At 42.3% G+C, this 26223-nt stretch overlaps 1 protein-coding gene and 1 long non-coding RNA gene across 8 annotated transcripts in view; one reads left to right on the forward strand and one right to left on the reverse strand.

Annotated features, from left to right (window-relative positions):
* Positions 1-26223, forward strand: part of MAP3K9 (mitogen-activated protein kinase kinase kinase 9) — a 101854-nt gene that overhangs the window by 28968 nt on the left and 46663 nt on the right. For 2 of the 7 annotated variants that reach the window (XM_081185918.1, XM_081185920.1), the window contains exons 7-11: positions 812-934; positions 1743-1899; positions 7012-7121; positions 9654-10457; positions 13757-13967. In XM_081185918.1, coding sequence (XP_081042044.1) covers positions 812-934; positions 1743-1899; positions 7012-7121; positions 9654-10457; positions 13757-13967 — 1405 coding nt within the window. Of the gene's footprint in view, positions 1-811; positions 935-1742; positions 1900-7011; positions 7122-9653; positions 10458-13473; positions 17961-26223 lie in introns of those variants that run through there. The other 5 variants (XM_081185917.1, XM_081185916.1, XM_081185919.1 and 2 more) reach the window with 4 other exon arrangements.
* Positions 432-26092, reverse strand: LOC308582993. The gene is made up of 4 exons (XR_014005987.1): positions 25174-26092; positions 5050-5134; positions 2964-3074; positions 432-571 (listed from the first exon to the last, which is right to left on the reverse strand). It is a non-coding gene; the product is annotated as an uncharacterized lncRNA (long non-coding RNA).

The following is a 26223-nucleotide window of genomic DNA, read 5'->3' on the forward strand; positions in this document are numbered from 1 at the left end:
TAAGAAAATGGGAGGAGATATTGTCCATGTATAAGATGAGCCCAGATTTTGAACGTTATTTTAGAGTAAAAGAGTAAAAAAGCATAGTCGTATACATGGAAAAGTACGGTAATCGTTTGCTGTAGCTTCCTTCTAGACATGTATATAGAATATTCTCTGTGTGACCTTGGTGACAGTGGTTGAAATATCCTAAAAGGACTACTACAAATACATTTTTAGTATACATATCTGACTAGCAAATGTATCATCACATGGGGTATGTGCAAAGTTAACAAACATTTTTCCACTAAGCCACCTCTTCCCCATGCTTTTCATTGTAACTATAATGCATTTTTATAAATTCTTCGTTCTTCACTGTGTACTCTGCAAGAGACCGCTAACATTTTCATCTTACTTTTGCAGATTACCTGAAAATGCATTGTGATTTGTCTACAGGCTACAGTTTAATTGTTTGTTTAATTGTCACCTTCTTGTTTGGGAGCAGGCAGGGTATTGGGCACTGGTTCCTGTGCCTATTATAACTGAGTAGAAAACAGAATTTTAGCCATACCTGCCAAAACACTCTTTGCAACTGTTGACAAAGAAAGACATATTGATTATTACCTCCTCTTGGGCTTGTGTGAAAAAAGTGCATTCACTAAAAATACATACTGGATCATTTAGTGAAAAATGTACATCTCACTGGGGATTTAAATTTAAATTCATATTACAATGCTGCTAAAATGCTATAGCAGAAAGAAGGAATTCATTTCCTTAGGTGATGTCATAGTGAAGTGACAAATGAGTATATCAGGTCTTGTTTTATTAACAGATTTCCAACACAAGTTCACTGTACAGGCTTCTCCAACGATGGATAAAAGGAAAAGTTTGATCAGTAGCTGCTCCAGCCCTCCTGCCAGCCCTACCATCATTCCCAGGCTCAGGGCCATCCAGTGTAAGTAGTTTGCTATAAAATTTGGCCAAGTGCCAATAGGTTATGATTTCTGTTTAGGACAGGATTCCACAATGCTTCCTGTATAGCAGGGTGGCTGATGCCCAATTAGAGGTCCTGATCTGGCCCCCAAGCAAAATTTTCTCCCCACAAACCCCCTTCCAAATAATAATAATAATAATAATAATAATAATAATAATAATTAATAATAATACTTTATTGAATTTATTGGTCTCAACTCAAAATGACTTACAGCTAAAAAAACCACCAAATTAATAAAAACCCACATAAGAACATTAAAATAAAATAAAAACCCATTAGATTAATACCATTTAAAAAATCAAGATCAAAAGTGGCAAATGGCCATCTTTTCCACAGTAGAAGAAGAAGAAGAAGAGTTTGGATTTGATATCCCGCCTTTCACTCCCTTTAAGGAGTTTCAAAGCGGCTAACATTCTCCTTTCCCTTCCTCCCCCACAACAAACACTCTGTGAGGTGAGTGGGGCTGAGAGACTTCAAAGAAGTGTGACTGGCCCAAGGTCACCCAGCAGCTGCATGCGGAGGAGTGGAGACGCGAACCCGGATCCCCAGATTACGAGACTACCACTCTTTACCACTACACCACACTGGATACCCCCTCCCCTGTAGTCTATTTTCATTATATGGGCAGTCAGTATGGTACTGATCAGTGCTGGTTAAGAACATAGGGTGAAGAATAAAATCTATGGGCGTCTGATTATTTGCTTGCAGTAATACAAAATAATGGCATAAATGCATGCTCATGTTTTTCTGTACTATTGTCCCCTCCCAGTAACTCCCAGTGAAAGCTGCAAAACATGGGGGCGCAACTCTGTATGCCAGAAGGAAGAGGAAGGTGAAGAAGAAGAAAAAAGAGGCCAGAAGAAGAAAGGTCGCACATGGGGCCCAAGTTCTCTTTGTCACAAGGAGCTAACAGCAGGCGAGGATGGGTGAGAAGCGTAATCTTAGCTGCCACTGTGCCATAAAGCCTCAGTCCAGCTTCCTTTTTTCTCCACCAACCTGCCATACTTTAGCTGGTATAATTGTTTGCCAAAGCAGTTTACATTCATGTTATTTATTCCAATAATAAATTATACATTTAATAAATAATAATATGCCCTTTTAAAATGTGTTGGGGGGCATTGGGTTGTTTTTTTTCTATTTTGATTATGTGTTTTGTGTTTTTATATTGTGATTTTATCTTGTGAATCGTCCTGAGACCTGCAGGTATAGGGTGGTATATAAATTTAATAAATAATAATATTTATACTTCACTGCAGATAGCAAAAAGAGAGAGAAAGAAAAAAGGCTCACACCACTGCCTACTTGTTAAAAATAAAACAGAACATTCTTGACTGTTAATACTTGAAAATTTCCCAACTCAAACCTGAAACAAAAAAATGTCCCCTTAAATACTACAACAATGTGGTCTCATGGGGATCTGTGTGGAGGTTATTCCACAAAGGTGCAACTGTCTCAGAGAAGGTGTTGGCATTCTTTGCTCTCAGTTTTAACAATGTAATCTGATGGTGTTTGAAGCATCATTTCTTTAGTTGATCGTTAACGCACGGGGAGAGGATTGCCTCTTATTTTTTTTTAGATTAGAGGCATAAAACATACAAAATCAGCCATCTCATCTGCAAGAGATTCATGTTCAAAATCCCATCTCCTCTTAGCCAGTCTGATTTCCCAGTAACATCTCTGCTACTTCAAAGATTGTTCTGTAATCTTAGTATTTCCATGCTCCCTTGCCCACCCCATTTAATCAGAATTATGTTTATTTCTCAGTTTCTAGGTATAGAAATGCCTTTCTTTCCTGTCCTGTAGTCTGGCACTTAGGTGAATGCAGACAGGGAGAATTTGGCTAAAGTCACTGACTCAAGCTATAAATTATTCTTTCATTGTCATAGGGTTGGCCATCTGGTCATTTGACCAGCCAAATAATGGCAGTTGTCTATTTGACAGCAATCAAATATTCCATGAAGCCAAAAACAGTGTGTTCATGGCAGCTTACTTTCAAAACAAGGTTCAACAAATCTTGGCTTGCTTTGGTAACTAGCCAGAATTTTCACCATGACCCTCCTGCTGTCCTTCAGAAGAAAATAGACGGACTTTTGGCATTTTCCTGAAATGAGAAAGGCAGAAGTTGCTTCTGTTAATTGGCTGGGAGAGAATTGGGCATCTAATTGTCCTGGGGGAAAAACAAAAACATCCAAACAAAACATCCAGCTCTTCTTGAGTGCTTTGGGCTTTGGCCATCTTTGCAATATCTGTCCTATTAATACAGTAGTATCATCTTTGATTTGGACAAACCTATTTCTCTTAGGAGACAAAGGGGCACACATTTCAATTGAGTTTTGTGTTACATTTCTCATACTTTGGATTACATTATGTAATAAAGTATACATGAGTCAAGAACTTAAATCTATTGATACAAATGGCTGTTGTGGTAGGTAGGATTAATGGAAGAACCATATTGGGTGGATTCAGCCCTGTTCAACAAACAGAAGGACTCCTTCAATCTGTGCAATTGACTTATATCCAGTGGAGACTCCTCGGGCAGTGGATTCTCCCAGATTACTGTTTTGTGGTTTATCAGCCTGTAACGTTTGCAACCAGTTTGTAGGATTACCTTGAGGAGGGAAGATGACGGAGGAATATTTTATGATTCAGACTCATTTGCTCAGAATAAAGCAGCCAAACTTCATCTTTAAGCCTTCTGTTGGCAAAGTTGTGATTACTACAAGGACCCTCAGGAGCACTGTACCACTGCGAAAAGTGACAGCTGTTAATGTAATCAGTTCTCTATATCTTTTGGGCTATCCTCCCAAAAGCTGATCGCATCCTTCATAAATATGTAAGAGTGAAATCTAGAAGATGCTTATTGCTGAATTGGATACACAGTTTGTATATGTGGTCAGAAAATGGGGGATGTGGATGAAACAGGTTCTGCAAGTAAAACTCCCATCAAATTTGAGAGATGGCTCACATGCTTTCCTTTTGGATTGCGGTGTTAAGTAGCAGTTACTAGCAGTAGTGCGGATTATTCTTTGAGTTTTTCTTAAGAACAGGATTTTTCAAGTTTCAGGCTAGTTGGTCTTTCCAACCAAGAATTACTTGGTTTCTTATGTCAGGCATCAAAACCAAAGTCTCTCCACATAATCATGTCAAGTGTTCTATAATTACATTTTAGACACTCAGATTTTTCAGTGCAATAGTGCAGTATTCCATCTTCATGTAATGTAGGGTTGACATATTTAAAAAAGAGAAAATCCAGACACAAAATTTGTTGAGTCCCCCCGGAAAAAACCAGTTTTTCTGCTATTTAAGGAAATTCACCAAAATCAACACTTCCAAAATGACTTGTCATATGTCTGGATTTTCCGGACATTTCAGCATTTTCTGCCCAGACACTGTTTCCGACAGCTAAATCCTGGCTATGTTTGGGAAATTCTAGCCGTATGTCAACCCTAATGTAAAGGGAGGGAGAGGTCTTTAGACAATAAAGTCTTCAAAGATTTTTTGGACTTTGCTCCCTAAATAAGAAATAATGAACACTCACAGCACAAAAAATGGCTTTTATGGGAATATATTCCCTCTCCTGGCTCTTTAAGCCTGGGGAGAGCTGTGATAGTTCAGACGTCCTGCTATGATGGTCTGAAAGGAGCATCTCTTTGAAAGAAATAGAGCAGACCAACAACATGCTATTCTGTCTGGGAAAGAAGCACTAGGTGCTGGAAGACCATGTGGGAGGGTGATGAGCAGGCAGGGAGAGATTCCTTTAAAGAGTGCAGCAATGATGGAATTGGCAGGAAGGGCACTGTTGCCACATATTTTTATATACTTTGGAATTTATACTTGACCCCACTGCTCAAATAGGCCCTCGTTTTCAGTAGGCCTCAGAGTAAGTCCTATTCCAGGGCACTATGGAATCAAGGTATAAAGTACAATCTACTTTATTGTAAATTAATTGCTGTGCTATGTAGGGAAGAGACTGAATTGTTTTTAGCACCCTCTAGTGACCACCTTGGTTTTTTACAACCCAGGAAAATAGAATACCTTTTCCAGAATAAGAAAAAAAAATATTTTTTTTAACTCACAGGTTTTGTTCCTCAGCTAAGGCTTGCCAAAGAATTGTCGTCCTCTGTTTTCATATATGAAGGAAGCAATATTTGCTCTGCCATGCTACAAAGGACAACTCAGAACATTGTGTAACACTCAAGACCAAGATGAAGGCTATACTTTGTCTCTATATATGAGAGGGTTTTTTGCCTGTAGTAGGCAAAACCAAGAAATGCAACACAAACCTTCTAACTGAGTGGAGGATAAGAATACAGCCTTCTACCAAATTACATACTTTACCTTGGCTCTTCTTATTTTTGAAGTGAGCATGCTAACTCCACATTTGTATGTGTCGCCTGCTTAGTGATGTTTATCTAGGTACTTAAATTGCGGTCCTCCTTATATAATGCGCTGAATGTAAGGTTTATGTTGCAGTTCAAATGCTAAAGGTACACAGATTTAGCCCTATGAACTGCCTAGATAAGAAACCAACTGTGAATCATATCAAAGGTTTTCTGAGCTCTTCAGGGAAACAGCAGAGTATAAATGAGATGATAAATAACATTGCAAGTATGCTTTTCCTATAATTTTATATCTCTAAGGATGAATGAAACATAGAGAATAATGCACTTGCAAAGGCAAATTCATAAAATATAATTTTTATTGCAAATATTCAATACATGAACATCTTCTGTTAGGCTGATTCCTTCAGTAATAGGTTGGTCTGCAAGGAAAATAAGTTTTTGAGTATATGGTTATAACTAAAACTGACATAAATTCACTGTTACAGATGGGTAGCCGTGTTGGTCTGCCATAGTCAAAATAAAAAAATTCCTTCCTGTAGCACCTTAAAGACCAACTAAGTTAGTTCTTGGTATAAGCTTTCGTGTGCATGCACACTTCTTCAGATACACTTCCAGTGTATCTGAAGAAGTGTGCATGCACACGAAAGCTTATACCAAGAACTAACTTAGTTGGTCTTTAAGGTGCTACAGGAAGGAATTTTTTTATATAAATTCACTGGACTTTTCTAGGCTTATCTCACAGGCTCATTGTGAGGGTACAATATGCTAAAGCAGAGCTTTCCAAACTTTTCGTGTTGGTGACACACTTTTTAGACATGCATCTTTTTGTGACACAGTAATTCAGTTTTACTAGCAAACCAGAGGTTAAACTAACCCCTTTCCAGCCCTGGGAGGAGCATGGGGAGCATTCGCACAACACACCTACACACTGCAGCCAACACACTAATGTGTTGTAACAGACAGTTTGGAAAGCTGTGTGCTAAAAGGCATGTTCTAACCTGACCCTAGGCCTTACTGGTGTGATGGAAAATGTATCAAAGGGTAACCATATGCTCTGGGGGTAAGGTTACCCTAGTAACCTTAAGACTGGACTGCCTCCATACATTTTAAACAAGCTTTTATAGGCTTGACTTCACTTGGTATAGAATATGATTGTTAAGTTACTAACTAGGATCTGCTAGAAGAGCTGGCAAGATATGCTGTATAAACAGTTGGTTGATGGTCTGTTCCCAGGCACATTTCAAAGTGCTGATGGTTATACGCAAAGCCCTAAATGACTAGAGGCTTGGCTCTCAGAAGTCCCCCTCAAGAGTCCCACTACCATCTGCAGTTAGGGGGGTGGTGACAAAATGCTACATTTTGAAAAGATGCTAGAAAAGCTAGTGTGATGTATGCTGTGTCTTTTTGAGTCCAGGGATTTTTTTTTTTAACATCCACATATTCTTGCATGCATAATAATTATCTTTGTTTTATATGAGTTATTGAATGTGATGCTGCTGTTTTTCTGTATTTTTATATATCACTGAATTTGGTTTTTTTAACTATATGTCGCCATGGTAGCTTATTTTTCTAAATAAACTAATATTTGTGATAATTAGAATAGTTAAGAATGAGAAGATAAATGTTGGTCATAAAAGCAGACAGAGGAAATAAAGTATCTGCATTTAAATGTGTCTTCTCTTCTCTTTACTTTAGTCTAAAGTGTTTGGATGGATCCAAACAGTGGTCATCTAGTGCGCCAAATCTAGGAAAAGTTCAGAGAACACCAGTCATTTTCCCAGGATTTACAAGCCTAACAGAGATGGGTAAGTACCTGTTAAATGAATTTCTTAAATGCACTGTATTCAATCTCATGTTTGTTTCTGTCCACCAACACTTACCTCTTACAAAAAAGCAAACCTCAGAATCTGCTTCTGTAATCTTAAATTTCAAGACTTGCACATTTTTTTTAAAAAAAAGATGTACAGTATCATGAAAGTTTTGTTCACACCATTGGCCTGGTTGGGACCAAATGCAATTCTGCTCCTCCCCTCCCAGATTTATCAGGTCACTTCAGAAACTGGGAACACTCAGATAAAGATGTCCAACAATTAACTTAATGCATAGTCAAGTACATGTGGGGAAAGGCTACCTGAGTCCAAAGCCATTTATGGCTTTTAAGTACCGTATTTTTCGCTCGATAACACGCACCTGACCATAACACGCACATAGTTTTTAGAGGAGGAAAACAAGAAAAAAAAATTCTGAATGAAACAGTGAATGTATCATTTTTGTGCTTCATGCTGTGGCCACAGACATGTGATTTGACGGTGAGTTTGGGGTAGCCCAATGCAAAAATCCTGAGAATCCATGTGGATCTGTGCTTTGTAACCACGTTTTTGTACCATTGCAGCCCCAGGCAACAGTGGGTGCGTGATTTTTTTGGTGCAGGCTGTAGCCATGGATATGCTATGTGATCTGATGTTGAATTTGGGGTGACCCTATGCAAAGATCCTGAGGATCCATGTGGATCCATGCTTTGTAACCACGTTTTTGTACCATTGCAGCCCCAGGCAACAGTGGGTGCGTGATTTTTTTGGTGCAGGCTGTAGCCATGGATATGCTATGTGATCTGATGGTGAATTTGGGGTTACCCAATGCAAAGATCCTGAGGAGCCATGTGGATCCGTGCTTTGTAACCACGTTTTAAGTGGGGAGGGAAGGAAAAACATAGAAGGGACAAGGAGCACCGAGAGGGGTGTGCGGAGAAGCAGCTGGCTAAGAATGCAGGAGAGGGGTTTTACCGGAGGGAGGAAAGGAAGGCAAAAGTTTCCCCAGCCACCCACCCAAGCCAGCCAGCCAGCTAGCACTCTCTCTCTCTCTCTCTCTCTCTCTCTCTCTCTCACTCACTCGCTCTCTCCCCCCCCCCACCTGCATGTTGCCTGCGAGTCCCTAGACGCAGCAGCAGCACCAGAGCACGGAGAGGAATTATGGTAGAAGGAAGGACGCTCTGCTTTCCCCTCTGCTTGCCTGGAGGGGAGGGTTTTCTCTGCTCTTTGTTCCGTTTGAGCAAACACAGTAACGAAACAGAAGAGGGTGGGCAGTAAGACCCTGAGGCAGAATGCAGGAAAGCAACAGCTTTCTCTCTCGGGAGGCTCCAACGCACGTGTGGCTGCCTGCAATCAGTTTACCACACCGAGAATGAAGATAAACTGGTAAAATAAGGGGGCTGGGTTAAAGCTAAAGGGAAAACCTCAAAGATCCCTCAAGAACAAGGCAGGGGTTCAGGGCTCCCAAAGCCGAGCTGCAGCCTTAGAAGGGAAAAATGGGGCTTTCGGAGGTGGTTTTTACTGCCCCGCTGCTTCCAATTTTTAAAAAGGCAAATTGCAGGAGAAGATGCAGCAGTCAGTCACTCTCTCACTCCCTCCAAGCACCCACGCTAGCGAACAAACACACAGGCAACCACACACTCACAAAGCACACACACTAGCAAACACACAGTCGCGCTGCAGAGTGGCCAAACCTCCTAGCAAGCACTTCCATGGCTTCTGCTGACCGCAACGAAGACGACCCTCGAAGAAAATGTGTGATGCACTCAGGCCAGTCGGCTCCAGGGACCACACATTCGCTCAATAACACGCATAGACATTTCCCTTTACTTTTTAGGAGAAAAAATCTGCGTGTTATAGAGGGAAAAATACGGTACATGGTTATTTAAAACAATAAGGAGCTATACAGTCAGCACAACACACTATTAAAATAGTGATTAAATGGCAAAATAAAAACTTAAATTCCAGTGTTATAGAATGTGATTCCTCAGACAGTTCGCTGGGTAGATGTGTGTGCTGTCATTCACCTTCAGGTGTTTTCTCCTTGATATATATGAGCCATTGAAGCGGTGGACTATTTTGAGAGAAGTTGCTATGTGTGTGTGTGTACACATACCCTCTCACACAAACCATGCAATATTTTTATATCGGAGGGTTCCTTTTTCCTCCCTCTTTTCTGTTTGTGTTGCTTCAGCGGCTAGGCTGAGGGGAGCTTTCCTTAGAAACATGTGTGGCTGCTTTGAGCAACAAGTGGCTCATTTCTGCTTTAGCTGTGCATTATTTCAAATCTCAACTCCTTATTGGAACTCTTATTGGAATCCAACTGCATGTGGCATGTACATTTGACAGCTGCCATCATTTGAAAGGGGCGAAGTTTCCATATTCTTTGTTCAAAATGCAAACATGTTTTTTCCATGGTAGCAGTGTGTTTCTACTTTTACACACAAGATGAAGCATAACCCATTCTTACTCATAGTCAAAATGCTAAAGCCCTACTCCTTTGTGTGTGTGTATGTATCTCTTTTGCAGAGAATGAAGACAGTGATTCTTTGAAAAACGGAGAGACCAAGATGCAGCAATCACCTGGGTCTAACCAATCATACCTCTGCATCCCATTTCAGAGAAGTGAGGACGGGGATGGCCAGTCCAGTGATGCCAATGAGGAAACCACTCCTATGAACTCTACCACAAGCACCCCTCAGCTCACCCCCACTAACAGCCTGAAACGTGGAGGTTCCCAGCACAAACGATGCGAGCTTGCCTTTCTGGGCTGTGGGGCTGTATTAGCTGCTGCTGGCCTGGGCTTTGATCTTTTGGAGGCTGGCAAGTGCCAGCTGCTAAGCCAAGATGAGCTGGATGCCCCCAAGGAAGAGAAGAAGAAACGTGATAGTATTTTCCAGCGGGCTGGACGTTCCCGTCGGAGCACCAGCCCACCTTCAAGGAAGCTCTTCAAAAAAGAGGAGCCCACATTGTTGCTGGGCGAGCCATCCAACTCCCTGACCCTTCTCTCTTTGTCTTCCATTTCTGAATGTAACTCAACCCGTTCCCTGTTACGCTCAGACAGTGATGAGATTGTGGTGTATGAGATGCCAGTCAGCCCCGTGACAGTGAAGGCTCCCTTGCCAGTAGTTAGTAACCCCCTAGTTAATATCTGTGTTGAAAGGTTCAAGCGAGATCCCAACCAGTCCTTGACTCCCACACATATGACTCTCTCTTCTGAAGCCCGGCAAAGGGGGCACAGACGGACTCCCTCTGATGGTGCCATAAATGTGACTGGTCCGCTTGCCAATGGATCCCCTTCCAGGAATTCTCCTGCAGCAGCATTAGGATCAGGTACGTTATTCTTTTCCATCCTTGTACAAGAAAGTGAATGCTCTTGCCATTGCACTTCCTGCAGATGTTGCCTCTGAGGTAAGATTGAAGGAAGGCAATAGCTGACGGAAACGAGAGGCACTATGTATAATTTTTACTTCTGTACTTTGAGGGTCTCAAACCCTCAGTGAGTTAGGGATTTCCCCTGCATGCGAATACAAGCTCTGTGGACTGAGCGGATGAGACCAATAGTGGATTCAGCAGTCAAGAGAGCGGTTTCTGCACATGATGTAGAGGGAAGTGAGGGGTAGGTGGGGCTCATCAACCTGGGAAAGTAGCCAATCTAGGAGAAGGAAAACTCTGATCCTGAACCTCTGCGGCCTTGTGTCTTAGCCATAAGACTAATGAGTAAACCCTACACAATTCTGGAGTGGAGTCCCTAAGATGATTGGAAAGTGCCTTGCATGCCTACTTCTGGCAACTCCTGCAGCCAAGCTGGTGCCAAATGTATTGTTCTGCTTTCCTTTGGACCACCTCAGGGAGGCAGGGAGTGGGGTCTTGTCATCTGGGCAGCCCAGGTCTTCCATACACACTGCCCAGGCTTGCACTCTGAGGAGGTCACTTTGGTGCTGCTAACACAGTGGTTTGACTTCACCCCCAGAAGCGCAGTCCATTGTCTCTCGAGACAGACCGATGCTTACAACAACAGAGCATTCTTTGAGGATGGAGGTGTCCTCCATATATGGGTAGGGTGGACAGTAGAGAAGAATCCCCCAACCACTGGAGTAATGAAGGCTGCTTTTGTGTGGTCTTCAGTCATCTTTCCTCATACTTTGCAGCCTTCTGTGTGGCTGCTAGTTCCAGCTTCCCCTCCTCCTCTATTTCCCTTAATATGGTTTCCCTCCTTAAACACATTTTTCCCATGCCACACAAATTGAACGTATCCAGGTTCTCCTCAAGTGTTTTCTTCCTCTCAAGAATTCTTGCCACCCTAATGATTGCTTCCTTCTCTTCCTCAAACCCAGTTCCTCTCCCATTTTAAAAATGTGTTGAATTAACCCTATCTGGTGCATGTAATATCAGATTTGGCATTGGAAGTGATTCAGAGTCTCTCACCATAATTGTTTGAATGTGCTTAAATTTCATGCCAGTAGGAATTTCTGCTTCTTGATATATTGTCTTATTGGTAAATGACAAGTCACTGAGCATCCCCTCTGCTGTATTTCAAAAGAAATACTACTTTGGGTAGAACAGCACTGCTGCAACATAAAATCCTAATCTATTCCCTTTACTAACAGTGTAATAGACATTCAATGGGGGATTTATTTTCAACACAGGCTTGGACTATCAAAGCAAAATAGTCCAATATAGGCATTTCTTCCCTAAACTGAATATTAGCTATTGTCATAAGAAACCTTTTAGACACAGGATCTGGTGGAATATAAAATGTAATTTCTAAAGCAAAGTAAATACTCTTACATTGTTGAGAAAGCCTGTAGCCGTATAAATTATATTGCATCAGCCCCTGTGCCTAATTTCTTTATTTAGCATTCATATACTGATCTGGTTTGGATTTGGCAGCTTACAGTATAAAATTAATACAATAAAACACAGTAAGAATGGCAAAATAAAATTACATTTCTTGTCTCATAAGATTACTTTTTAATTCCAGTTGTCACCCATAACTAGCAGCTTAAGCATGAAACTTCAGTAACACTCCTAAGAATAACTTGAATGTGACTCTAGTTTGAAGTCCGTTTGGTCTAGATGTGTTAACTGTAATAGGAGTGCTTTGTTCCCTATTTAATGGGGGGGGGGAATTGAACATTCGTTTTACTTCAAACAGTGAATGGTAGTGTTGGCTAAAGGTGTAACTACAGTTACAGTTTAAGGGAAACTCACCTTCTCTTCCACCTTTTAGGCTTTGCAATACAAAGATTCATTTGAATTCTATAAATTAACTGATAAATTTGATTGAAATCCAGACAGTCAAGGAAATAAATCTTTAATCAGTTAACATCAACTTGTCATCTCTTGGGATTAACCATTCCTACCACTTCATTCTGCCTTAACATTCTGTTTCAGTGCTGTACAGCTCCAACTATAATAAGCAAACTGAAGTGGGTGCAAGATATCTGGTACTGACCCAGCCACTTGCACAACTCCCTCTGGGAAGAATTGTGAAATTTCCTCAGCAAGTAAAAACGGCAATACCATCCTTTAAAAATGGGAGATATCTATTCCAAGCTGAGTCTTTTCCTTCTCCATTTTCCTTTTTTGAATTGCAAAATTGGTTCTAAAACGGGAGCACAAGTTTCTGGGCACAAGTTAACGCTTCCTAATTATAAAACCTATACCCTCCCCTGAAAATATGTATGTATTACCTAGAGACAGCAGTGGTTATGGGGAGAAACTTCAGAACCTTCATCGGTTTTCTCTGGCCCTGGGATATGTTTGCCAGTGATAGATAGACACAGCTACCTAAGAGCTGCGAACAGTTGGTAAATAAAATGTAATTGTAACATTTCTGTAGTAAAGAAGCAAATTAGCTTCATAAGATTCATGTTTCACTATGAGCATCCAACATATTTTCAACGTTAAGTATGCTGTCCTCTTCCCTGTCTGTGGCTGCATCCATACTGCTGGTTGCACTTTGGCACTAAGATGCTGGTGTGGGAAGAAAAATCAAGGAAAAAGGAGGTACAGAGATGCATATTGTGCGTTCACACAACAATCCTTAGACAGTTACATATCTGGACTCTGTCAGCCTTGTTGCCTTGCTACCACCAACATCTACCATTTTAGCTTGCAGGGATCAGCATGAAGATCATTGCAGCTCCCATGTGGTTTGCATGCATCAGGTGAACTGAATCAATCCTTTGTCTGACATCACCCTTTGTTTACTTAATGAGCCCGGTGTCTTCTTCATCAGTGTTGTCTAACCAGTTGGTTTCTCTTTCTTCTCTCCCTTCCTCCCCCTTCCTTTCTTGTGTTCATTGTGTTTCCCCCCCTTTCCCTCCTTCTGGTGGGGGAATAGGTGTATTAAAAACTCCCAGTCCAAGTCAGGGTCCAAATGAAGTCCCTCGTCTGCCAGACCCCAACCTCATCTTTCCTCCAACCCCCAGGCGCTATAATGCTCAGCAAGACTCCATGCTGGAGAGACCCAAGACCTTGGAATTCCTACCTAGGCCACGCCCTTCAGCTAACAGGCAGCGGGTTGACCCCTGGTGGTTTGCATCCCCCAGTAATGCTAGGGGTGAGTCCTCTGCTAATAGCTCCAGTACTGAAACTCCCAGTAACCTGGACTCCTGCTTTGCCAGCAGTAGCAGCACTGTTGAAGAGAGGCCTGCACTGCTTTCTTTCCGTGTCAGATTGCCTGAAGAGGAGCGGACACTGTTGGACATGGATGTTGAAGGGCAGAGCCAGGACAGCACCGTGCCGCTATGCAGAACTGAACTCAGAACACGCAAACCTGCAGCATATGAACTCAAGCAAGAGTTCTGGTCCTAGCATGAAATCCACAAGGGATTGGTAAGCTCCTTTAGATTCAGTTCTACTTCTTGCACTAAGAATGCACTTTGAAGACAGGTGAAGTAGAGAGATGCTGCTGAGGTCATATCACAGTGCTGTTTCCACTAACAGATATGGTACTGGGGTACCTGGCCTTTTGTAAGTACATGTAGCTATGCTACACAGAGCTGCTGGCTCTTCTTGTGGGGTTTCCTGTGGTCTTCCTTGTATTTTCATTACAGTGTTAAACTGCAACAAGTAATGTGGGCAAGTAAGCCTCCATTCTTAACCGTCAAGAACTCAGATACCCTCTGTTGGTATGGGTTTTGTAATAACCTCAACTCCTACCTTTTAAATGCAATGATAAGCAGTGTTTGTCTACACTGTTACAATGCAGGAATATATATAAAGGTTTAAGTGTGTCTGAACCAGCATTCTTGTTGCATTTGATTGAGCTTTTCTCCCTTGACGTCCCAGAACAAATGCTCATTTGTGGTATGCATACAGTTCCTCCTACTAGAACTGGCTGCTGGGGGGGGGCATTCAGGATCTTGCCAATGACCCATAGCACCCACCTCTATCGTGCTGAAAAAAGGCGGAGCCACCTGTTTCTTAGTTTCTGAAACTAAATGTTAAATAGAAAAGGGATGTCTCAGGTCGCAGTGGTGCAAAAGGATTGGGGCAACAGGGTGGAGCTCTGATAGTGGAGAAATAGAGGTGGGACTCTGAGATTTTGGCTCGGACCCATCATACATAAATATGAAGTTTAATGAGACACAACCAGGAAGTGGTGAAACACAATGATCAGTCTTGTAATTTGATATGAAACGTTGCATTCTTTCATAAATTTTGGTAGTACATTGCATGAAAAACTGCAAGTCAGGATATGCCCTTTCCCCCCTGAATCTTACTTCATTTAGGTAAGTAATTTCCAGATTTAATAATCAATTTGTCTCCCCAATGTTGTGCTGACAAATAGCCTACCCCCAATACCATGTACATGGCTATTCCGAAAAGAAAAATCACAGTGAGCATTATAGAGATTCTGGTGGAGAGAAACAGTTTGCACACTTGACCTTAATGACAGTGCTTGGGGATACTTGTCTCCCGGTCTCAGCAGGAACTGAAGAGCACATGCAATCCCACTGGTCTAGTATCAAATAGTGCTCAGAACATAACAGAGCTTATTACCCTGCCCTCTGCGATCTCCCCCCCCCCCCACCATCTCAGATTTCAGGAGGACTACATTGTGCCTCCAAAGTTCAGCATTTTGTCATTTAAGGCCCCTTCCAGGACCTTTGGTGTGCATGAATTTTGGCAAGCTACTGAGGCTAGCCAAATCCCTGGACCCCTGCTGCTATCACACTCTTTTATGATTAGATCTATTTCTCCCATCTGATTTTAAATTATTGTTGCCATATTAAAATAAAGACCTATCTGAAGTTTTGAAAAAGGTGTTTAAAACCTCTCTCATGTATGTTTCCTTTTTTTATTCCTAGGCCATAAATCCCTTTTGCCTATGTTCCTGACGTGTCATGAATTGTATCTATAGCGGTTTACTACTTATCTCTGTTGAAAACGTGGGTATAGATCATTACTAGAAATCAAAAGTGGTCACTCTTAAGGGGTATCGTGTAAACTTGTAGACATATTGTTGTCTAGCATCTAAATAATAAAAATCTGAAAATCTGTGCTAGTTCAGGTTTAATTTTGGTTCTGCCACCAGCTTGCTGTATGACATTGGGCAAATCACTTTTGCCATATGTGCCTCAGTTTCTCCATCTGTACCAAGAGCTACCTCATGCAGCAGAAGTGTAGTCTTATTGTGCAAGTTGAACCATATCAGTGCACCTTAAATAGAAGTGGGGCTATACAACTTTGTAACTTTATTGAGTTCTGTATGCTGAGGAAGCAGTCCCCCTCTGGCAGTTTTAGTGCTATGTAAGTGATCTGCTAGTTCAAGGTGAGTTTGTGCTCTATGCCAGTCCAGATGAGCCAATATAAACTATATTTTCTTGAAGACATGTAGACTGTCTAATTGGCTCACTCCATGAGAGTCAAGCCCTGCTTAGCATTTAACTTACTGCAGTTATAAGCACCTGCAAGTCAAGGGTGGTTCATTCCTAACTCTGGTACTGGTAATTTGAAGTCAGCAACTTTCCTTATTCTAGATTGCATCCATTAAAAAAGATAAGACGAGCCCTGGCAGGGTCTTGCCCTTGCCCTTGAACTCTGAACTTTAGGAAAGGGGTTGGGGAGCCCGTGGCCCCCAAAATAGTGATGGGCTACAGCTTCCATAACTCCTGACCATTGGCCATGAGGACTGGGGCTGATGGGAGTTGGAGCCCAAAAGGCCAAAAGGCCACAGGTTCCCTGTTCCTACTTCATGGTGATGTTTAGGCACTATACCTTTTTAAAGAATTCAGGCCCATTACTAAAACTGTGTGAGTACCATTAGGATTTAAATAATCATAGTCCAACAACCTGCATTGCAGGAATCTTTTGCCCAACATGGGGCTTGAACCCATCACCCTGGGGTTAAGAGTCTCATGCTCTACCAACTGAGCTAGCCAGCTTTGCATCTGATGTACATTCTGCATCAAATGCAGCTTTCAGTACACCATTTCTTTAAAGCTGTTGCCTTTTAGGACACGAAATTGTCCTTCAGGAACATCAGTTTCCTAGTATATAATCTCTTCTATAAGCCCACAGTATGCAAGTTTCCTACTTGTAACTGTTCTTTGCATGGTCCTCTGTGCAATCATACAACACCCCCCTGCATTTTCTGCTGCAAGAGTTTCTTGCAGTTTCTTCACTACTTCCACAACAGCTGAGTGAAAGGTGCTCACTCCTCTTCTCCCAAGCTCTTCCTGAGAGGAGAAGGCAGGCATCCTAGGTTGTCAGCCCAAATTCTTGTGGTTCTGGAGGTTGCTGTGCATACCTGGAGATCCCATTTGTATAACTCTGCAGATGACCACTTTAACATTAATAACAATTTAATATCTGTGTTTCTATTTTTGATCAGGATGCCAAATCCAAAACAACTATTATTATTTATTTATTTTTGGCTTGCAAAATCAACTTTCTTGAAGAGCTCATGTTTGCCAGCACTTAACTACTTAAGGTGATTTGCTTGGGTCTGATTTATGTTTTGTTGAAAGGCTGTGTTCATGTGGAGTAATTCCGCATGTAGGATGTTTCTCATAGGCTAGTCCCTGTGATCTTGCATGCCCAGGTGTAGCATACTCTCACGTCTGATGTTTGTGTAGGTGCAATGTGACAAATGTTTTGTAAGGCACCTTGTAGAGAGAGTTTGGTTCTTGATATCTGCTGATTCAGTCTACTGTGCTGAACCCCCCTCAGGGCTTTTGTCCCAATTGCCATGTTCACAAAAGTATCTCTAACGCAGTAGCATTAGAAAGCACTCCCCAACCCAGTCCCAAAATTAATATTACAGTCTGTTTACTACATAAATGCTACTGTGTGCTTTGTTTTGTGATGGTGGTTAAGTGATGTTGGAGCCTGCCTTTTAACTTCGGTTCAGCTGTAAGCTGGCAGTGGGAATGACTGACCCCCCCCCCAAAAAAAAAACAAGCTTTGCGACACAACCTGTTGCCTCTTACCCTTTGGGGCTTAAAAATGGTAATTAAATGGCATCAGTGACTGGTTTGTTTCACTGTAGCTAACACATCTACAGGTTATACTTTTGCATAATCTACTGTATCTCTGTTCTTTGTCAATGTGTTATGTGTATACCTTTGATACATTTTTAATTTATGCTAGAGAATAATAACTAAATTAAAATGGAGGTAATTGAAGTTGATAATATATGTTTGCTTTTCTCTTTGCTTCCCCTCCCTGGATGTATGGTGGGGGATGGGAAATTAAAACAAGGATGCCAAGCAGGCTTGGTTCAATGGCTACATTTATTATTGTATTACAGTGTAATGCTATTCTAGGCCTTGTCTCAAGATTAGAGCACACAAACTTGAATAAAACCGTTATAAACACCAATTCTGTAGTGAGAGCTTCATTTTCTCTTTTTTGCAAATGTTACCTAGAAATGTTGGGCTTTAATGATGTTGTGTGTGTGTTATATCCTTGTGCTCACTTTCTATCATATCCTAACCTGCTTTGTCAATACAGGTAATTTCTGATGAAGAGCACCCTTTGTGTGTTCTCTTTGGTCTGGAGCCTGAGTGCCGTGGATTGATTTCAGTCAAGACTATTTCAATCATAGATTTTGAAATAAGTTTTCCCGTTTTGAAAAGCATATATTTCTTGAACAAGCACTGCTTTATCAATTAAAACATACTACTTTGCTGCTAATCAGAGGCTTTATACAGCTAGAAGCATAATCAAAAACTTTTTACTGTGCAGCTGATGTGCCTCATACACAGTAGATTGTCCATTTATAGACAAGCTACTATATTTCTGTTTGACTGTTTAGCTCTCCATACACATGCAAGGGTACTAAGCAAAACTGATTACTTGAAGGGAAAAGTTGCAGATCTATGCCTATGGAAGTCCCATTGAACCAAGTGGGGCTCGTTTCCAGGTAAATAGTCGCAGGATTTATTTATCTATTTTTAGGATTTGTATCAACCTTCCCCCCTAAGGTCAAAGGGCAGACAGCATCAATAGCAACAGAAACAAACTTCAGACAGAACAGCAAATATAGTAAGGAGAATCATTTTTCTCTCCATCTTTTAAAGTTTCCTGGTGAGGTAGGCTATATATTTTCTGTTGCCCTAGTGATTTTATTCTTATGTGTGTTTAGTAAGCAGCTTTTAGCATTTTAAGTAGAGGCAATGGATAAATATGGCCCACACTGTACTTCAAGTGGCATAGACATGAAATATTGTCTTCGCTCCACCTGCTAGCCATTTCTTCTCCCCACCATACAACATGCTTTTCCAGACTTGGTCAGAAGTTTGTTTCTCCCCCCCCCCCTTTCCATACTCTTTGATGTGATTCATTTTTATTCTATACTTTTCTTCTCCTTCCACTCCATGCAGCTTAACATTCTCCCCCACCCACCTCAAATTGAATCCCCACCCACCTCAAATTGAATCCAGAACAAATAGTTTTCTTTTATTAATTCCATGAGACCCAGGCTGCATAATCTCACCAGCATTTGCTAATTTAACCTGTAATCTCTTGGATTAATTTAGAAGAGAAAGGCTGTAATCCTAACCCTCACCTACCTATGAATAATCCCTACTGAATTGATTAAGATTTAATCCTAAATAGACATGGTTAGGACAGCAGCCTAAACGTTAATATTTCTTGCCATCTCTTAAATTTAAAAAGTTCACAGTAGCCAGAAGATGGCGCTCACTGCACTGTAGAAACCATTTTATTCTCCTGTGAACCAAGGTGGTCTGAGCACTAACTCATTCTTTTCAGAATTTCCTAGTAGCTCCCCTAATATAATCTGATTAAGGAAGGAAAATTCACACTTCTCCATCTGACACAGCTAATACTAATGAGCATTGATTCCCCTTCATTTCTAATGAAAATCTGACAGATGTAAGCCTCTTTAGAAATGGAAGAATGACACTCACTGTCTTGAAGAAAAGCCGAATTAGTTGGGGCAGGGTTCTACTTTCTGTGCAGTAAAGCCTGCTGAGGAGGTGTACAATTGCAGATTTGGGAGGACTTGCAGTTCTGTCTATTATCTCTGTGTAAATTTACACAACCAGTAAAGCTCCTCTGCACAAAAGTAGGGTTCGAAATGTGAACACGCCTGTGTAACAGCAGGCAGTGCCTTAGGAGCCCCTCTCTGTGGGTGAGAGTGAGGGGGGTGCCACTTTCAAAAGGGCACCCACCACCTGCAGGTTTTAAATAACTTTGTAAAAAATGAATTATTTCGATTTCTGATAAAATTGATTGATTCAAGGGCATTTTTTTTTAGTCTGATGAAAGGCTTTTAGTTTATTCAAAATAGCAACCCTAATAAGCTGTGCATTTGGTGAACTGAAAATAATGAAATGATGTTGGGCAGGAAATGAACTGCAGCACCCACAAATGCTTGAGGTTGTTTTTTTTAGTCTGTAAGGTTCCACAATACTTTGTGTTGCTTTTTTTCTGTGACAGATCAACACAGCTGCTCTTCTGGAAATGCTTCCCTTCCCTCTGTCTTTGCAAATGGTGCATTGTATTTAACTATGAGATAACGTATTCATTCTATAAAATGCAGACTAGTTCTGTCCACTACATTTGTTGGTCAGGAGCAGCTTAGAACAGCAGTCAATTGCCAATGAGTTTCTCCTTTCGAGAACCCTAAGTGCTGAGGGTTGGACTAATTGGAAGCAACTGTAGGGGAGCTGATGCCATTTTAAACTCTGTGAGCTCGGATTGTGGAGGTCTTTCTCATTTTAAGCCTATTTTTAAAAATATGTTGATGTAGGAGACAGAAGAGAGAAGCATGGATGAGTGGACTCTGATAACTTGATAAAAATCCACATATTCTCGGGAGGGGAAATAAAGCAGTCCTATAAACTGATTTTAAAAGCACTGAAGGGGAAAGAGAATGGATGAACTCAAGATGATGATGAAATTAGTTTTGGAGATCAGGAAGAATGGATTAAGCGTGATGCATGTATCCAGCATGCAAGTATCCTGGAATTAATCTGTTCTAACTCTGTGACATAATATATGTTAAAAACTTTCACATGGGAATGAAAATGCCTTGGGGCTGTTGGTATAGAATTATCCTCAATTGATGCATAGCCATAGAAGCAGACTTCTCCCCCCAGTCCTTAAACTGAAGATGCATTCCACCACATAGTTTGAAGGATCTAAGTTCACCTGAAGGATGGGATGTAAGTCATTTGACCCAAATTTTGACCTCCTTTACAGTGGTACCTCGGGTTACATACGCTTCAGGTTACAGACGCTTCAGGTTACAGACTCCACTAACCCAGAAATAGTACCTCGGGTTAAGAACTTTGCTTCAGGATGAGAACAGAAATTGTGCTCCGGTGGCGAAGTGGCAGCAGGAGGCCCCTTTAGCTAAAGTGGTACCTCAGGTTAAGAACAGTTTCAGGTTAAGAACGGACCTCCAGAACAAATGAAGTTCTTAACCCGAGGTACCACTGTACTTGGCTTTGGGAAGGCAGCTTGAGGACTATGAAGGAGGGCATCAAATGTTGCTGAGGGCTGCCAAAAACAGCCTCAAAGACCACATGCAACCCCCAAGCTGCATGTTGAACCACCCTGCTCTAGAGCAATGCCAGTCAAGCCCCAGTAAACACATAGGCCAACTTTTCCCTCTTCTTTTTTTACTAGAGAGGTCATTTTTCAGGGTTGACCCTCCTCCTTGGTGGTCCCCCATACTTATATCTGAGACCAAATACTACAGCTGGAGAGGTTTACTTTGATCTGTTGATAACAAAGTTTGAAATACACTGAACTCTGCATCACTTGGACTTAGGTAGCCTCTGTAGTCAGCTGTTCAGGGTTTCTGCAGTTCTGTACAGTCTGATAAGCAAAAAATGAAGTTCTGCTGCTGTTTGCTGTTTCACAGTGACTGCTGATAAAGGAACGTTTATCTACAGTATGTTCAGGCAGCCCAAAGGTGGCAAAAATGTGTTTTAGATTGAAGGGATCGCAGAGAGTATTCAGGATCTCCAGCTATAGCTGATGAATCTGCAAGGATTTAGATTCTGCAGTAATACATTTTGAAGAGATTGTGTCCATTGATTATTCAGCTCCATTAGACTTTTCACTGGATTATACCTAGCAACTAGGATTATTCTACTGAGATGTTAAAGGAATTGAAGATATCAGGTACAGTGGTACCCCACAAGACGAATGCCTCGCAAGACGGAAAACCTGCAAGACGAAAGGGTTTTCTGTTTTGGAGGCACTTCGCAAGACGAATTTCCCTATGGGCTTGCTTCGCAAAACGAAAGCCCATAGGGAAATCTCCGGGGACCTGTTTTAAATTGCTGGCGGTCGGGAACAAAGACTTTCGCCCACAGCCGGCCTTCAGAAGAGGTCCTGGACCTCTTCTGAAGGCCGGCGGAGGGGCAAAAGTCTTTGCTCCCCCCCGCCGGCCTTCCCGGGACAGCGGAGACTTCTCCGCTGCCCCGGGCGATCTTAAAATGCTGGCGGGCGGGAGCGAAGCGTTCGCTGCCGACCCCCAGCATTTTAAAATCTCCCCGGGACAGCAGAGACTTCTCTGCTGTCCCGGGGAGATTTTAAAATGCTGGCGGGCGGGAGCGAAGCGCCCCGCTCGGGATGGCGGCGTAGACCTGCCTGCAGTCCCAGGACGGCAGGCAGCTCTGTGCCGCCATCCCGAGCGGGGCGGGACTTAGCGCCCCGCTTGGGATGGCGGCGTAGACCTGCCTGCAGTCCCGGGACGGCAGGCAGCTCTGTGCCGCCATCCCGAGCGGGGCGGGACTTAGCAACCCGCTCGGGATGGCGGCGTAGACCTGCCTGCAGTCCCGGGACGGCAGGCAGCTCTGTGCCGCCATCCAGAGCGGGGCGGGACTTAGCGCCCCGCTCGGGATGGCGGCGCAGAGCTGCGCTGGTCCCAGGACCGCAGGCAGCTCTGCACGGCCACCGGGAGCGGGGCGGAGCTTCTCTGCTGTCCCGGGGAGATTTTAAAATGCTGGGGGTCGGCAGCGAACGCTTCGCTCCCGCCCGCCAGCATTTTAAAATCTCCCCGGGACAGCGGAGGCTTCGCTCCCACCCGCCAGCATTTTAAAATCGCCCCGGGACAGCAGGGGCTTTTAAAATGCTGGCGGTCGGCAGCAAAGCCCTCCTGTCCCCGGAGCTTGCGGGGCGGGAGGTGGGAAGAAGGGCTTTTCTTCCCACCGCCAGCCTTCAGAAGAGGTCGGAGGACAGACTGTCCCCAGACCTGGTCTGAAGGCGGTTTCCCTAGGAACGCATTAATTGATTTTCAATGCATTCCTATGGGACGAAAAACTCGCAAGAAGAAAAAACTTGCGGAACGAATTAATTTCGTCTTGTGAGGCACTACTGTATGTAGGGAATATCTATAAGCTTTTCTAGGGACTCTGTGAACTGTTGCTGCCTTAGCTTGAACAAGTCATGTGGAAATCTAATTTTTCTGAGGAGCTAGTCTTTTAATTCCCAGTGGTTACAATCCTCCTCGATTAGGTTTGCAAACAATGTGAATTTGGTGGGCGTATGGAACTTCCTTACCTTTGAACCTAAACTATTTTTCCACAACTACTCCTTGGGAATAAATCAGTTTCATGAATCAGAATACAGGAATCTTTCAACTAATACACACTTATTATTTATGTAAAGCGATTGCTTTAGGTTGAGATCCAACTGCTAGACTGACGTTGCAAACTGAGCATCTCTGGAGAGCAACAGCATCCTTGAATATGGCCCTGGTAAAACTGGTGCTTTGCGGAAGATAATAGATACCGTATTTTTTGCACCATAACACTCACTTTTTTCCTCCTAGAAAGTAAGGGGAAATGTCTGTGTGTGTTATGGAGGGAATGCCTACGGGTGGCATGCCTACGGATTTTCCTCCTCTAAAAACTACGTGCGTGTTATGGTCGGGTGCGTGTTATAGAGCGAAAAATACGGTACTTTGCCTTTAGTATATTAGCGAAGTGAGCAAGCACCAGAAGTTCTAGGAAGGGGTGGTGAAAAGTGAGCAGACTTGAATTTGTTTGCTGTTTTTTATTGGTACCTTTAAAAAGCAAGCAACGGCTTGACATTTTGTGAACTTTATTTTTTTTTTATTTTAGAGCTTTGAAGACTAGATGCTCCATTGCTCATGTTGCTTATCTCCCTTGATACTTAAAAAAAACAAAACCATGAATGAGCCATAGTTTTGTAGCAAAGCTAACCCGCTTCCAGATGCCACATACACAGTCTATTACATGTGTGTTTGATACTATCTTCATGCAATAGCTCTGCAGCTTCTGCCTTCCCCACCCCAGTTTGGAAGGTGACATGTTGCTGCGGCATAGGTGTACCAGTTGTTTGGGTAAGTGCCAAAAGAAGTTTGAGGAATAGAGTTGAGGTATTCTGGCTTTGTCCCTTGGAACCAGGGCTTTGTGTTCCAGTATTGTTGCATGCCACTCCTATCTCTAAGAGGTGTGAGATTTCAAGAGTTCTGAGCACTTAGCCAGAGTTCATGTTTCTTTTTGGAATGAGGCACAGTGGAATCTGTGGTGTCTTCATGATATATTGTTTACACATACACATATTTAGAACGTGAACCTACGATGGAGGGGTTCACAGCATCAGCAGCCCAGAAGAGTCTTGCTTCTTCCATAGCCACAGCTTTGGATTCAAATAGAAATCAAACATTGCTGTCTGACAGCGCTTTGCAGCTTGCTGCTTTGCTTCTAGCCCCTTTCAATTCTAAACTCAGGCTTTTGCCCTTCTAACTATCTCAGAGTTGAAAGAGGGACCCCACCCAGTTGCCGCCTGGCACAGAGCCCCCTTTCATTTGTAATTAATGGCCCAACAGGAAACTAGCCTGGCTTATATTTTAACACTTGATGGACCTAGGGATCAGAAGGCTTGATTAGATTTTAATGCTTGCTGTGTTCATGGGAAAGGGGCCTGGGACCCACAAACTCATAACAGTATTATTTGTATCCTTCTGTTTTCCCCAAGAAGTTTGTGACAGCCTTGCTGGGATTTTATCCTCAAAGAACATCCTTGTGAGTTAAGTTAGGAATGTTAGACTGAGCAATAGTGTTCTGAGACCACCTAGCAGAACAAGGATTGGATCCCAGTCCTCCCTAGTTCTATGTATTTTTAATCTTTTGTTGGAAGCCGCCCAGAGTGGCTGGGGAAACCCAGCCAGATGGGTGAGGTAGAAATAATAATTTATTACTGCTACTACTAAACCACACAATTTTAAAGCTGTGTTATGTAGTAGAAGCAGTTGCTAGACATGCCCCCATATCCCTTCTCTCCCTCCCTGCTCAACAAAGTGAAACGTAGATAAATTCCTTAATTGCCAAATTTGTCATCAATTTAGATAATTAAATGAGACTTCAGAAACTATCTTAATTAAACTGTTGGTGGCATCCGGTCAAGAAATGCCTTTAATTTCCTGAGGGACGTAGTGACTGTGTGTAAGGAAATGGAAGATGAAACGCCCACAGGGTTTTGTCTCATAGGGGTTTTATGACAATGTAGGAAAAGATTTGAGAATATCTTAAACATTTGTTTGTGAATGACCAGTCTCTTGAGATATGATCCATTTTCTGCTCACTGCTTTTGAGGCCATGGGTTACAGCATTTTGGCAAGTTATGAACAAAAAAAATATCCTGTTCATTACTTCTAATGTCAAGACAGTTTTTCAGCAGGCAACCTATTATTGTGTGCAATAGATGAGTGAACATCAGAAGAAAATCCCACATTTTTAGATCAATCTCATCTTGAAGGCCTTTTGTAGCCAGGAAATTTATTCAGAGCGACTGAGTGCAGCAGACCATCACTTGCCTTTAGGATCAACGACAGAATATCTAAGGTACAAATTTGCTCAAGGAAAAATATATGGAAGGGCTAAGTTATATCAGAAATATGCCTAAATCCTCTGAGACGTAGAAGCACAAGAGATTATACTCTGTGGTACACTGGGGCATCAATTGACAACATTACAGATAGGTGCTTTGTTCTTAACCCCCCACTCAGCCGCCACCTTCCTTAGTCCCTGGTAAGTAACTCCTGTTTATCTCACATGAAGCTCTGTTATTTCAAGTAAAAACCATCCCTCCCCCATAACCAAAACCTTAGCACAATAAACTAAATGCTCTGATACCTAAATTAAAACATCAGGATTGGTATTCAGCTAAATTGTACTCGGAGCAGACCCCTTGAAATTAATGGACCTAACTTGGTTGTGTTCATGAATTTTAATGGGTGTACTTGGAGTAAAACATGGTTGAAGACCACCCTAAAAGGACATACTGGGAAATTAGGAGGGGAATTCAATGTAACAGTCTTCTGATCGTTCCATCAGCACAAGTTCCCTCTGTGCCCTGCTCTGGGCGATATTCCTGACCCTCCAGAGTAGATTTGGGGGAGGCATCATGGGAGAAGTACAAAGAAGCCCCATTGTGCTAGCATGAGCCCTTGCGCTGGCTTCTGCCAGTACGCCAAGTTAGTTAAATTGCAACACGCCTTGCCAATAAGTGCTGCAAGCTGTGTGCCCTATGCTCTGCATCGCGGGTTTCCTTTCTCTTCCTTGTTCATGAAAAAAGATTGAAAGGTTCAAAGTTAAAAAATCTGATATGGATTTTCATTTTTTAAAAAAGCAAG

This window comes from Podarcis bocagei, assembly GCF_964188305.1.
Source record: "Podarcis bocagei genome assembly, chromosome: 1".
Lineage (NCBI taxonomy): Eukaryota > Metazoa > Chordata > Lepidosauria > Squamata > Lacertidae > Podarcis > Podarcis bocagei.